The sequence below is a fragment of the Thermobia domestica genome, chromosome 8, assembly GCF_964235325.1.
Source record: "Thermobia domestica chromosome 8, izTheDome1.hap1.1, whole genome shotgun sequence".
NCBI lineage: Eukaryota > Metazoa > Arthropoda > Insecta > Zygentoma > Lepismatidae > Thermobia > Thermobia domestica.
Genome location: NC_137461.1, coordinates 96,430,490 through 96,446,637, shown reverse-complemented (window position 1 = coordinate 96,446,637; position 16,148 = coordinate 96,430,490). Strand labels below are relative to the sequence as shown.

Sequence of the window (16,148 nt, the reverse complement as noted above, 5' to 3'; positions counted from 1 at the left end):
TTTACAGAACGGAAAAGTCTTGGAATAGACGCTGTATACTTATTCTACATCTGTATCTATATACTATTGTATCTACTCTGCAAAAGAAATCAGTTTTGTCTATTACACCATAAATGGAAAACGGCTAAGCCATATTGAGTATATTTAGCACTATCCTTCTCCCTGGCTTTAATCATACCACTTTAACTAAAACACTTTCCTAAAGAAGGAGAAACATTCAGAAAAGTATGCCAGAAATAGAGTATCCCTTGTCTTAGCGAGGTTAAACTCTTATTATGGACATTTTCATAAAAATAAGTTGCTATGTACCTCAGTATTATCGAAAACTCCACTTTTAAGGGAGAGAGAAAGCAATTCCTTTAAAGTTTATTCGATATAAAAATGACATCGAGAATCTGTCTCATCATTAAGGTAAACCGATTAAACTCTTTGAAATTCATTTCTGCGCATAGTTAGGATTTTGCTTGAGCTAGATTTTTTACGTGTCACTTTCATTAAAATACATGTCCTAATGGAAAGGAATGTGACCTGAAAATGAATGCGAAAAATAAAGTAACTCGGTTCCTTGGTCTTCGCCTGTCTTCCACATCAGTCCTGTCTTCTTCAGTGTAGTCTCACTTTTTGAGAATTTATACTTAAAATTACATGAACGCATTTTACGAATAAAATACTAATCTATTTTTATTATCAAAGTAAATTGTAATAGGAATCATATAAACAGGTTTCAGATATACCTAGAAGAGGCATTCTAACTTAGATGGGTTTGTTAAATATGATTTCAGTTTTTTCTGTATGAAGAACTGCTAGATTTTCAGAAAATTTTCTTCTATATTTAAATGTAAGTACTGCAATTAATTTTTCCACGAGTTTTTTTATTACATGGAAGTCCTATATTTACACTATTTCTTAACTTTTTCTAATACAGCATTGTTTACAAGCTAATTGTTTAAATGCTAATATTTTATTAACTTTTTAAGTGTAAGTCCTTGTGATAAATACAATTTTAGATTTTGATGGTGCAATATAAGTATAATTGTCTTTATCGTGAAGTGTTGTTAATAATTTTGAGAGTCTATTATATTGTTTATATAATTCTGGATTTATTGTGAAGTTCTTGTAAATATTCTCTCTCTCTCTCTCTCTCTATCTATCTATCTACCTATATATATATATAATTTCAGAATCATCTTTTCTTTCTATTTTTTATTTATCCAATATTTGTCATATTCATTGTCAACATACAATGGAGGGTCAGAAACTAAGGTTACAGAACTGTTTTGAGTTTCGTCTGTAATAGAGAAATGAAAAGTATGCGCTAATTGTAATACATGGAGTTGCCAACTTTGTAGTTTCAGCCACTTTCCACCTACAACGCTAGTAGTAGGTAAACACAAAAGGCGGCTTGTTTCGAAAAATGGTCTTGCGAAGACGTCCGCTCAGTTATTCGATTTTTGTGGGCGAAACATGTAACCACGGATGAAATTCACTGACAGCTGGTAGAGGTTTACTTAGAGACTGTAATGTCTCGAGAGCATGTCGCAGAATGGTGTCGACAGTACGTGGCCGATAGAGAAAACGTCACCGACGAGGGGTGCAGTAGCCGACCCAGAAAGACAACAACGTTTCACTGCAGGCTTTGCAGGAAATAACATATGGTAACCCGAATCCAACTTCCCGAATAATGTTTTCACTATACTGCTACTCTGATATTTTAAAATCAATATGAACATTTATACCATGATTTATTAATAATCAATACAAAACCCATTTAATATTCATAAAGGTCACTCTATCTTTGTGAAGTTCGCAAAAAGTTAAAAACAAATTTTCAAACTCATATACAACAGTTTCTTACATATAGAGGAAGTATAATGATTTGTGATATGTACAGTGGTGGTGTATCAAATAAACATCTTAATAATATTTTGAAAATTATGTTCTTTGAAACTTTTAAAATGTTTTGCACTAACATTTGATATATAATTTACTTTGAAAAGTTTTATCTAACACATTGTAAATCTCTTTTTCAAAATCTTTATTTTGTAAGGTTCATACATAACGGAATTGCAATTTATATCTTTTAGTAATATTATACCGTGGTTTACTTATTCCACAAGATCTTTTTCTTTTATTTGTATTGTAAAATTTTTGTACAATCTCATTTCCTTTAACATTTCTCTTAATATCAATTATGGAAATGACTTGAGATACTCACCTCTATACAGAAAACGAGAAATATACCGACCCCTTATACCATCCACTTTACTCAGATAACTTTTGTCCTTTATATCTATACCTCAAATATAAATACATGTTATAATGATGAAAATTTGCCTTGAAATATTTTTATTTTGTTGTGTATATCTTCCATGCTTAAGCATAAATTTTTTATTGTAGTTGTCGATAAAATTTATTAAACCTATACTTTTGATTCACTTTTTAACATATACATTACATCTTTAAAAGAATAACCTTCACTCAATAGTTTTAAAAGTTTAATACAAAGATGTGACCATATGACTGAACTAAAGTCTTGTATGAGTTTACCATAATGAAACAAGTTTTTAATCCAATATGTTGTATTGATAGCTTAGATGGTACAACTACATATAAATAAAAAACATATTTAGCATTTTCATATTTCCAGTAATATCTGGTGTGTTTGAATGTTAGAGTTTTATCTGAATTTTTAACATTGCATTGATATAGTGTACATTTTTTGGTAACTCGTTACCAATAAACATCCATCTAACATATTGTATCTTTAATTCTATCATTTATTTCTCTACGTTGAAGTTGGTTAATAGTTTTAATTTCTTTGTTTTCTACCTAAACCTTTTCCATCTTGTTCTGCTTCCATTATTAAGCAGTGCTTTTTGTTCTTCTAATTCTTGTTTATTTGTACAGTATTAGCAGAAGCTCCTGCTAAAGAACATTCAGCTTCTAATGCTGTAAACGTTGTAGGTATTGAAAATATGAACGAATCATTATGTTCTTTCGGCCAACTCTTGATCTTTTCCATTTTTGTTAAACTCATTCCTTTTCTTGTTTGATTTTCATAGCTTTATCCTTAAGATTTTTCTTGATAAATATACTTGTATAATCTACCCTATTTTTAAAGTAAATAACTCAATGTAAGGAACTGAAAATCTAGCATCTTTAAGGTAACACATCTAATGTTTATCTAGGTATTATAGAGAAAATTTTTATAAACGCAGGTCTTATTTGAAATTCATACTTAAATTTACTTTGGCTTTTATAGCTGAGGGAGTTCCTAAAGCCGGTAACATTTTTGGTAATGATTGACACATCTTTAACAAATGCCTTTCCCTATGACTTATTTTCTATCTCTTTAAACGCAATATATCTAGTATCTGTTTCTTTATTATTTTTGTAATATATATCGTGATCCTTACAAGCTCCTTCTAATGTGCTTATTTTGTCTTTCTGAAATTTCTTGTAGATCAACACCCGAAGCACAGTACAAAAAACCTGGAATAGGTAATTCAAATGGGAGTTTGTTAGTCAAATTGTTAACCAAATCCTTTACCATATTTCTAATTTTTTCATAAATTTTGGTAGTAATGTGTTTATGATCTTTGCTAAATAACCTATACCTTTTGGATCTTTAAAATAATAAATTGTGAGAGTTTAGAATTCACCATGTCTATAATACCTAGTTTCTCATTGTAAAAAATATTATTACTATCTTTATTCTCCATCATTAACAATTTATCTATGTATTAATTATCTAATATCATCTATTCGTACACATTCTTTTAGCAATTAAATGTATTGTTTAATTCCTTTGTGATATTTTGATGATTTCTTATATTTCTACATTTCTTTCCAAATTCGTTTAAACTCGTATCATATTTAAGAGCAAAACTTGGTTTAGTGCTTTTAGTTAAAAGTTCATTCTTTGGATACATATAATTTGTATTATTATATGTTTATTATTTTCTTCATCTTCTTTTCTGGCAATTTCAATTTTATTATTATTATCAAATGTATTTTTGGAGTTAATAACAGCAATAGACCATCTGTAGCTGTAAACGATTTACCATCAAAAAATATATTATCATCTTCTGATCATACTTTTTCAAATCCATTTTCATAATGACAAATTTGTGTCTGAAATTCTTGAAAACCAAGTGTACATCGCTATTGCGGTTTGGTTCATATAGGTACCGAGAAGTAGTAAGTGTAGATTTAAGATTTTGTATTTCTTGAGAGATTGAAAATAAATGGTTTACTTATGAAGCCGTTAATTTCCTTCGAGAAGTTTTTCATCGTTAAATAGCTTTTGCTCAAATGATTTTTCTGATTATGTTGTAGGGTAATATAAATTATCTTTAGAAACTGGGTAGATTCTTGTTTTGTTCTTCTTTAATATCACTCCCTAAATTGTGAATAGTATCAATTACTGGTTGTTTTTTTCTTTTTTCTATCTTAGATTTCTTGTCTTTCTAGTTTCCAAATTATAAAATCCTTAATGGAGAAATCTCAATTTCCTTATGATACATTTATTGTATTGACAGCCTTGAATGATAAATGCTTGGATTTTGATCTTTAGATGTTGACATTGAACGTTGATGTTTGAATGTTGATTATACGTTATATAATTATGAACCATAAAATTATAACAGTGGGTATATTAGATGTTTATAAAGTTCTTTTGCTTATCATTATATTTACCATTGTTCATTTCTACTTTCATTTCAATTGCTATAAAACAATAATCATATGTTCAGCAAGTAGATCATATCCCTTTAAATTTAACATAAAAATATCCCCCAACAAATTCATTATATATATGTGTGATATTTGTATCATCTTGACAAAATATTCATAACAAATTATTGTTATTTCTTACAACTAAAGCAATCTAAATGATTGTCTGTCCCTAGTAAAATCATCTTTAATTTATTGTTTTGGTTTTCTAGTATAAAATTATCAAACGCAGCAATAGGATAATCTTTTCATTCATCACTTGATATAATAGTATCATTACTAGATAAAAATGTTGCTATTTAATCTCTAAATTTTAACTCTGCTTTTTTGTACTTGTTGATATTTAGATTGATCGATGCTTTTGAAATATGCTTATAAATGTAATTATTAGATAACCAACATGGTTCCATTAAAATTAAAAACGGAGAAAAGTTTTACCACTTCCAGATGGGCCTATAATAGTACGGCGGTTAATGAGTTCAACTCTGCATTTTATGACTAAAAAGTCACATTTCACACAGATATTCTTTGGGCTGTATTCAACAATTTAAGAAGGGGAGCGAAGCTGAAATTCTTAGCGGGTGGCTTTCCCAGGCATGGATGCCTACCTACAGAAGTAGATCGCTATTTGTAGTGTTTGATTCGGTATTTGCCATTCAAACGTATCTCCTACGACACAAAATATATAAAAAATGGTACGATTCAATCATTAGCTAAATCTACAGACAATGTCAGGTACTTTTCGGTTAAAAGAGGGCAGTCTTTATGGCGGATTGCCTACACTCGAGGATAACTTCAAATTTCAGCCCTAAAAGTGATGGATGTTTAGATGTTTTGTCAAATTGTATACGTCAATAGGTAATCAGAAATCAATTAAACTGAAAACAAATTTCACTAGTGTCAGATTTCAAGAGTTGTTCAATTATAGCATAAAAGTACCTTTAAACTGAGCACAAATATAAGTAAAACAGCATCATTCTTGCTTTACAAGAGCAATCTATAGTTAACTGTCATTAACAACACTGTACACTGTCACAACGTCATTTACATTATAAGTAATTGCTAAAAAGAAATACAGAAGCTAAAGAAGTTTAAGAAAATACTCGAAACAGTTCATTCACATTAGTAAAGTTGTGCACAGATCAATGAAGACTTCCGGCATTTGAATCGATTCTCGGAGCATATCGATTCACTAGCAACCACATTTAATTAATTCCAAACATGTCATTGCAGCAATGGGGATCGTGGTAACTTGCCTTCATTTTCTTTCCAATCCTACGAAGTTAGTTTGGAAGAGGTCATGTAGTGGTTTCAAACAATGAGCACAAATCATAGACTGATAAGATGCTCTGCGATCATGTTGAATGAGCGCGTCTTGTGTAGGTGGGATTGATTCAATCGTTCTTGTTTTCTTTGTTTAATAAATTCTTCCTTGTTTCATGAGAGAATCTATTATCGATAACGATGACTTATCATATAGTAGCACAACATAGTTTTCTAATGATGGAACCGCCTCATCTATATTCGCGTTAGCCAGTGCAGTGAAAGCTCCAGTCACTTCTGGTACTGCATTTTCTTGCCGTTTCCTTGCCTCTTCCGTAAAATGATGTGGTAAATGCGTGGAACATCGGAAGTGTTTCCGCCCTTGATGGTCCCAATGACTCTGACATTTCTCTTTCGTTTATGTATCTGGGATACAGAAATAGCACATCACTTAGGAGTTTGCAATATTTAAGTAAACATAGCGTAGTTTCACTCGATTAGCAGTAAATAAAAAGATAGTTCACGAAGGTGTGTGTGAGTGCATCTAAGCAAACACTTTCTCTAGCTGGGGGAAGTTCTGGCTCGCCGGGAACAACAACATGAGTGGTCCCATTTATAGACATTACGTATATTTGATTAGAAGTTCAAGCGATTATTCGTGGATAGTCTATATTTGTAGCAGTTATGGTACTCCATGCTTAATCTTAATTATACAGTAAGAAATTATCCCTGTGGATAGCGTGAAGTGTGTATACCGACAGCTAATGCTGAGTCCAATACCAAATGAATAAGGTTTCACCGATTGGGTACTTACCGAAAGCTTTGTCCAAGTCCAAAGGCAAAGAACATATCCTCCGGTGCCAATTTGTTGAAAACTCTGATAGCCAAAACAACAACATCTGTATCCACAGTTCGAAGGAACACCTTTCGATATCCACAAGAGACAGCGTCTGCAAAATGAAGCATCATCCCTGTGTCCGCTTCCTCGTGGTTGTAGGCGTTTAAAGAATTAATGTTCGATCTGGTAGCCGTAGTCAGTGCAAACTCCCTTTTAGTGGTATAATTTTTTTTGTTCATTTGTTCCATCTACCCCCAACCGATAATGATCTTTGGAATGATTAAAAGAAAAAGTTGTCGCTTATTGTCGTTTGATAAAAGTTCTTGGAAATTGGGGCGTTAGGTAAGAAGCAATATTTCCAACTAGTTTCCCTTGATTCTCGTGTCATTTCTTTTATGGAGTTGGGAAAAAATATTCGTCCCATGACACATCAATTCGTTTCACTGTTGCAAGCTGTTTTTTATGTATTCTTCAAAAGTTTTGGTTGCTCCTCGAGGAATCAGATGAATAATAGCTGCTCCATCAAACATCTTCACGTATAATTCAGATTCTTGAAAGATTTCTTCCTTTTAAAGAGGTTCAAGGCATTTGAGCAAACTAGATTTGTGACTCAGCTGTATAGTCTCCTACTGTCAGTGATTGAGGGTACAACTCATTTTCATGCTTGAAGAATTCGTCCAAATCGCCTGATCTATATTGGCATGCAATGTAGAGACGATTAAGCAACATGCAATCATTTGTAAGGCACTTTTCACCAAGACGTGTTCGTCTCTTCTGTTGGTTCTTGAATAAGGAAAACCTCTAGCATTTCAATGGATCAGTAAATTTCTTAATTTTGTTCTTAAGCCTGTCTTCAACAAATAATGTGACTTGCGATTGTCCTTCTGTTTCCATCATTTTGAGGGTAATAGCTGCTTCAGATTGTGCTGTTATTTTGTTGTTGATCCGGTAAAGCTCTCTTGTTGTTTCTAGAAAATGATTACCAGGGTACTCAAGAGTAATTATTAACGAATGAACACGTTTTTGAAATTTTTCACTAAATGTTTTAGATATTTCATGATGTTTAGTATCATTTTCTTTGCATTTAAAAGTGAATTTCATATGTTCAATTTATTGAGATATTTCTGGTAATTCTAAAAGAAATTTTCGTAATGTTTCCGGACTTTCCATCAGTCCAATAATTCCCCCGTTACCTTTGAGTGTGGCATTAATATGCTCGTGAGCTTGGTCGAGAGCCATCGCTGAAAAAGATCGACAACTTTTTCGTGCAACAAAGGCATCTCGTTTGAAAGCTGCCATCACGTCGGGATACAAGGTATCAAGTGAGAGCAGGTCACAAATAGGCAACTATGCCAGGGACGTTGTATAAGGGTCTGATTTTGAGGAACAAATCTACTTTAATCGTTTGTCTACTGATATACTATTAAAAACGTGAAACTCTTATGTCTGTAGGGGTCTTGCCCCCTTTTTCCCGCCAAATCTGAAATGACAACCCTGAGCCATGCATTAAAGAAATACCAAACAAAGATTTCAGCTTTCCATCTTTTACAAATGGGTGGTAATAATGTGAAGAAAATATGAGAAGTATAAATGTTTAGCAACAAGATGCAAATTTCACCAAAATTTTGGCTGGCCAAAATTTTCATTTTACTTACGATTGTGCTATTTTTAAGATATTATTTTGCTATAATTAAACAACATTTTAAATGTAACAATAATAACATTATTTTAGTTTAATTGATTTCTGATTACCTACTTATAATTCGACAAAACATGTGATGAATCAAACACTTAGAGGACTGAAATTTGAAGAGCTTTCGTCGAATGTAGGCAATTTGCTGTTTAGATTGCTCTCTTTAAATTAAACAAAGCCGATATTGTTTCTAGATTCAGTTAATGGCTAACTCGTATCATTTTTACACATTTTGTGTTGTAGTAGGTACGTGATACGTGGGAAAGTCAAATACCGAAACAAATGCAGCAAATAGTAATCCACTCCTATAGGTATGCAACAATACATGGCCAAGCCACCTGCCAAGAATTTCAGCTTGCTCCCCTTTGCAAATGGTCGAATATAGTCTGAAGAACATTTGTGCGAAGTGTGACCTTTTAGTCACAAAATGCAGAGTTCACTAAAATTTTGGCTCTTAACCACCGAACTATAGTAAGACATCTTGTCATCAGCTAACCATTGATTGATTTTGGTCTCAAACGCTGAGGATTGTGGAAAAGAGTACAAGAAGATATGCATAATATTGTATCAGAGCCTAGTGACTTATAAACTTGATTTTGCAACTCTAAAGAAACCAGAGGAAAGATAGGATGGCAAATTTATGCTTTAGGCTTTACGGATTTTAAATTTGTGCAGAGGGAATGATTCAGAATTATCAAAAATGTATGGCATATTGCGAAAAAATATACTCTATCTTAAGTTTTGCCATATTGGAAAATCGTCTTGCAGGTTTAAATTCAAACTTAAAACATGGGGTAGATTTTATCCTCTTTACCCCCTCAATCTTGATGGATTACAGCCTCAAACAATAGTATTATTTCTGCAATATGGGGAAAACATATATCATGTTCACTTAAAATCAGATAGCTTTTAAATTGCGGGTATACACACAAGCAAATAAGCAAGTCGACAAACAGAAGCTTTGTCACACTCTCTCGAAATAGCATGTACTTAAAAATAATTTTGCTGTACACTTCAATATCTTGAAGTAATATTAACATTTCTTACCTCCATTTCCTTTGTAGAGATATTTAGTCACTGGAAAATTGTCACGTCCTTCGGTTTTTCTGTTCGTGATCACCTCACGAATAGCTTCTATTTCTGATACAAAAATTACAATAAAGCCAAATAATTTAAATGTGATAATTGGACCATATTTCTCACACATATAAGTTATTACTTGACTCCAAGAGCGCAATTGGAACCACATATACAGATAATATAATGAGTTTCCAAACACTGGAATCGATTTTGGTGCTGAAAATAGAAATATTTCATTTGTTGTTAATTTTTGATGCATTGTAAAGGTCGGCAAAGCAGTAAATCTATAATTTGATTAGACCGTTAATTTCTTGCATGCAGTTAGAAGTATGTGTACGTTTTATTTTACAGCAGAAACGAGCTCTCCAAAAGTACTGAAAGTGTGAAATATTGGAACTAGTAGCGAATAGATATTACTTTCCAGTAATTTTTGTTTTATCTTTCTGGGCACGTTCTTTATTTTTTCCGTAATCTATGCATAAGTCTCTTTAAATTTTATTGCTACTTTTTAAAATTTTATTCCAATTCCTCGGTCACCATGGATTGTGTGTGTTGTTTCTTGTACAAGAACTTTGATAATAACAACCAGTTTAATCTTTATCCGGATCCAAACGGTTGCAGTCCACTTTCTGAGACGCAACAACGTCTTCATCCATAAAAGATTCAAGATTTGCAAACAACTGTTTCGAATCTGTAGTTACACTTAACGTTAGACATTAAAATCTTGGAACAAAAATAGATAAAGAACCGTGGGCTATTCACTTCTGTCAGATGACAGTTATTTTTGTTGTTGTTCTTGCAATGAAAATTTTAAGTAGTATTCAAAAATCGATGTGTTGCTGAATTTTGAAGATGCCCTGAATTGGCATATTGAACCAATATGTAGTTTATTCTACTGTTTCAGTGGTTTACCATTGTCTACCGCGAACAAAAGTGCATTCACACTTCCAATTTTTCATATCCTTCAACGTTGAACATCCAACAATGCAGTGAGGATTGCTTGGTTGATTAGTATGTAAGGCATTCTACAAGTGCTGTACCTTGTTCAGACGATGACAGTGTATCAAATTGCAAAAAACGAGAATACAATCCATGCTTCGGCAGCGAATAAACAATGGGGAAGAAGACTCCGTTAAGTATCTAAAGAGTGATTGATATCATGAGAGAGTTACAAAGTAATACTATTTAACCTTAGACGTACCAAGCAAAAATCAAAGTTATTTTAACTTTCATTTTGCTTCACAGGATACAGTATTTTGCAAAATCTCTAAATGTTTTACAGTATTCGTTTTACAGTACTACAGTACCCTTCTCTTTCGTTACTTTTCAGTTTTAATATCTCTACTAAGACTTCATGAAAAATATATCACGTCGTAAGAGGTGACTTGACTAATACCTTTGTTGTACGAAAAAAATATCCGCAAAACCTACTTATTTTTCATTAAAAATATTATTATTATTATGTGTCATTTGTACATTAAACCTAACAAAAACCTTTTCCGTTGGTATATTATTGTTTTTCAGTATGTTCTTATCGAACGCCGTAACATACGATGCACAGCCTCTTGTTATATTTTAAATAATCGAGAACGGTAATTTCGTAAAGAAGAATAAACAAAAATGAACTAAAATACAATAGAATATGAATATGGATGAATTTTCTTGACAATATTTCAAGAATGGAGTATTGACAAATCTATCTCCATTCCCTCTTTTTCTCGATTAATATGTGCATGATTTTTGCATCTCATGTCTAGATGCAGAGCTTTGAGCGGGAGAGCTTTTGTGAACGCGGCATTGAACCTCCGGGTTCCACAGGCCATAGAGTTAGTTAGAGTTAGTTCTTACAAGAAAAAATGAATTTATATTTATTATATTTGAAGTAGAGTGGATTTGAACTGAAGACTTTGGGAATACTAGACCAGTTTTTATAACACCTCGACTATTCTTATACAACTGGTAAAATCTCTTAACATGGTGTTCTTCTTCATAAAATGGAAATCGGAGAGAGAATGAATAGAAAAATATTCGAATGAGAAAACAAAAATAAAAACAGAAATTTTTGCTTGCAGACTTAAGGTGAAGATATCTAAGTCTTGGTTAGGACAACCTTTTGAAGAAATCTTGAGGGATACTAGGAACTGAGCAGTAGTCGGTTAAATCATACTTTGCTCTTTTAATCTATTTTTGGGATACTGGTTACAGAAAAAAATGTGGAAAATGTTTTCACCAACTTACTCCGTTATTTTAGTCAAGAAGAATGAGGCGTTAAGCCATTACTTTATTTTGTTCTCTGTTAAAAGATAGCTTGTCATCCACTCCGTTAAATTAACAAAGAACTATTGTCAAGTAGTGCTGTGTTAATATTTTCCACACATCTTGTTTCTGCTTTCTCAAATATCCTTTGTGTTTTCGATTGCATTTTTCGAACACACAAGAGATCACGAATATAACACCTGAAAATATTCTTGTTAGCTATACTTTCTTTAACGAAATATACGATGGTTTTACGGATTAATTTTTTTCGCAAAACAAAGGTAGCAGTCAAGTCATCTCGTACGACATGATATATTTTTCATAAAGTTTTAATAGAGATATTAAAACTGAAAAGTAACAGAAGAGAAGGTAACATTGAAAACAATAATGCAAAACATTCAGAGATTTTAAATACTGAATCCAGTGAAACAAAATGACAGTTTGAACAACATCGATATTTGTTTAGTATATCTAATGTTAAATAAGATCACTTATTAACGTTTCGCATCATATAAATCGCTCTGTAGATACCAAACGGTGTATTCTTACCGATTGCATATTCCTTACCGAAGCATAGATTTTATTCAACTTTTTGCAGATTCCTATACTGACATCTTTTGAACAATATAGAGCACCTGCATCCTCTCAAACATCCTCCAAGCATCCTCTCTACATTGTTCGTTGTCTAATGCTGAAGGTTGTAAAAAATAGGAAGTGTGAATGCACTTTTGTTTGCGGTAATACAAATATCTTTTATGTCTAAATAGAAGCACTTAGCTGTGCTTAGATGTTTAATGACAGTATTAATAAGATGTCTAATTTAACAGCTTAGATGTTTAATGACTTTAAGTACAACGTATTTATGTTTTTCTTCTGAGCGTTAATACAGTGATTGCATACGCTTGAGTGAATTTTGGGATTTGAACCCCTTGGGGAAGATGTTTTTAATACATATACATTATATATATATATATATATATATATATATATATATATATATATATATATATATATATATATATATATAGAGAGAGAGAGAGAGAGAGAGAGAGAGAGAGAGATACAAAAATCATTCTTTTCCTAAGAGAAGATGAGATTGACTGCTCGAACCATCTCTCTTGATGCTTCGTATCCCACTATAATTTATTTATGATATTCAACACTACTGACGGTATACATCGTTGAAGCGAGCGATCTTCTCCCTCAATAATTTGTACCAAACTATAGGAATCGTCTCTAATCTCAAGCAAACTACCCACAATGTTTTATAAAAAGCTGGGTATTTCTAATGAATACCCATTAAAACATATTATTGCATAAAAATTATACACTCGCTTATTATTGATCCATTTCAACTAGAGATAATTGAGACGAATGGAAAATCTTAGAAATAGATAGACAATATTCAATAAAAGTGTAATTTTTTCGAAAGTTATCATATATTTTTTAAAATTAAATCTTGGGGGGTCGGGAAGTCCTGCATATCATTTTAGAGAACTAAATTCACCCCTCACTCTTCACTAATGATAATCTCAAGCAGAGAGGTTACGGAAAAATCAAAGAAAATATGCACAATATTGTAACAAAAAAGAATGAGTTCTATATAAGTTATTATGTAGTTGTAAAACAATCGTGGCAGAAACCTATTCTTTATTCTTTACTAATTTCAGCTCCGTACAGAATGAATAATTGGGAAACCATATTACATCGAAAGTTTAAAGCAACGGAAAATATAATGGAACTTTTTTTTTCGGGAGGGTGAACGGAAAATCCGTCTCAAATAAAAGAGCTGAGTTTACTGCTTATTCTTGATTGATATCAATCTCAACCACTTGGAATTACAGAAAAGTCAAAAAAATATATTATACTGTACAAAATCGAATGAATTTTTGCAAAATTATCTTGAAACTCTAAAATGGGGGTTAGGAATTAGATTTCTCTGCTATGGCAGTTATGAACATGTTAGCAAGTCTCGTACGAAAGATTACATCACACTGCGCGGGGAATTACGAAGGAAGGAATGAATGGGGAAGGAAAGAAGCGGGCTGGGACCATTAAGTGAGGTAGCATCCCACGCTTAGGTTTCGAAATCCTTTTTACACTTTTCAACGGAGTGTAACATGTAACAAACCTGAGTATGGTTACAACAAAGACTGAACTCTAAATGTGGTAGGATGGAGCCGGTAGGAGGAAAAATCCAGTTCTTTATCCTGAGGTTGGTTTTAACTATTTGCAGAGGGACTGATTCGGAAACAATAAAAATATTCGATATATTACACCAAAAATGGAACTTCTTTTAAACGAGTGTTAGCGAAAATTCTACTATTTGACTCCATTGACATTTGTGCTGGTCAGTCAATCCGTCTACTCATTTGTGCGTCTGTTAAATGATAACTATAAAACCTAACCGATTTTAAGGAAATTTGGTATGCACTTTCCTCCAGCATGTTTGGAGTGCAATCCAACAAGAATAAGGAGTCAAAGGGCGTAAAATACCCCATGTTTAAGTTTCAACTTTAATGAACAAATTTTTGCAGGATAATCCACATTAAAATTATTCGATTTCGACAAACTGTAATATACAGTTTTTTAAAAGAATATTCTTATGATTCTAAAAGCTTTGGATTAAAATCTGGCAATAATGAAAGAGGGATATCCCCCAATTTTAATAAATATGTTCTTCGAAAATGTATTATAAGGAGGAGTTTGATGTTGATCCAATATGCAAAATAGTTTCTTTTGAGCTTCCGAACCATTCCCTCTGGATGGATAAAGCATGAGCTTGACTCTCCAAAAATGAACATTTTCTGTGCGGTGTTCTTCGAAAAAGTGAACGTCTCATTTTTATTCGAACAAGAGACTGTCACCGCTGACTCACTTCTAGACATGTTGGAAACTTGGATGTTACACCACCTGAACACCAATTATGATTATTACATTTGCAACTTGACGGTGCTCCGCCCCATTTTCACAGAAATGTACGAGAGATTCTTAATCGTGTTCTTCAACTACTAGATTAGATGTGCTGTAACTGAAGACAACAACCTTTTAATATGGTAACCTCGTTCGCTGGATGAACACGGATTTTTTTCTTTGGGGGTTTGTTGAAGATAGAGTTTATGTACCATCAATGCCCGCGACCCTTGAAAAAGTTTGGGATCGGATAACGCATGCAATCAAAACGATCCACACCGAGATAGGAATATTTTGATTACCGTGTACATGTGTGTCGTGGGTCCGAGGATGCACATATTGAAGGATTCTGACTAATGCTTCAGAAACTTAAATAGTTGTTGTTTCATATGCTGTAAGACTTGCCTATGTGAGGTAATAAATAGGTTTATTATTAATTTTTAAAGCCGTACTACTCGTTTATAACATTTAAAAACATCGGGGAAGGGTACGATGCTATCCCTTCTATCATCGTCAATGTATGGTAGCTTATCAACTTTTATCGTGTTCTGCTATCTGTAAAACACTATCTAAAGTTCTCCTTTGGGTATATTCTATTTTCCAAAATATATTACAACTTACCTGGTGGCAATCTAGTCTTCTGTGATGGTTTCAGATATAAGAGTGCCCCAATAACAATGAGAAAAATAAGCCACAGCCACATAGTAATACACTCTGTCTTCCCAGATAAAAGTCTGTATCACCTGAAAATAATATAACAGTATTCATACGTCTGCCATTAGAGTAAGTTAAAACGGAACAGTAACAGTACTAGAAGTTAGACTAAAATTTTCGTCTCTTAGAATTTCTTCTACTTCTTCGTTGTCCCTAGACCAATGGTTCCCAAACTTTCTTGATTGAACTTTCACACTTTATTGAACGCAGACGAAATCATGATTTAATAAAATTATTTGGTTTTATTAAATTGACAATATAAATTATAATAGTGCAATCTTAAAAAAAAATTATAAAGCAGCGACTCTATGTAGCATTGAGCGGTGTTACAGCCCCACAATTTGTCTTGATTTTGCCTTAACGAATTATTGAATCCTTCATTAATTTAAATGGAATTGGTGAGAGTAGGAAGGAGAAATATGACAAAAAACTTACTTTTGGAAAATGGAAAATAAAGCTATTTAGCGAAAATACCATTGCTTTTGCAAAAATATGTGTAAGAGACACTTGTAGGGTAACATAAAATATTTCATTACCGAAAAAATAATGAAATTAGATATTTAGTTGTACAGAAAGTATTATTGTGGAATGTTTTTTTTTTTTCCTTCTGGAATGTTGTTCTTTTCCCCTCTCACCGATTTATTTGTAACATTGCGC

The 16,148-nt window shown here is 32.5% G+C and overlaps 1 protein-coding gene across 1 annotated transcript in view; it reads right to left on the bottom strand.

The window, feature by feature from the left end:
* Positions 1 to 15,480, bottom strand: part of LOC145692225 (methyl farnesoate epoxidase-like) — a 215,555-nt gene extending 200,075 nt beyond the window's left edge. The window contains exons 1-2 of the mRNA XM_081767522.1: positions 15,399 to 15,480; positions 9,576 to 9,668 (exon numbers count right to left, since the gene is read on the bottom strand). Of these exons, the coding sequence (XP_081623648.1) occupies positions 9,576 to 9,668; positions 15,399 to 15,480 (175 nt within the window). The remainder of the gene's footprint in view (positions 1 to 9,575; positions 9,669 to 15,398) is intronic.
* Between the last annotated feature and the right edge of the window lie 668 nt (positions 15,481 to 16,148).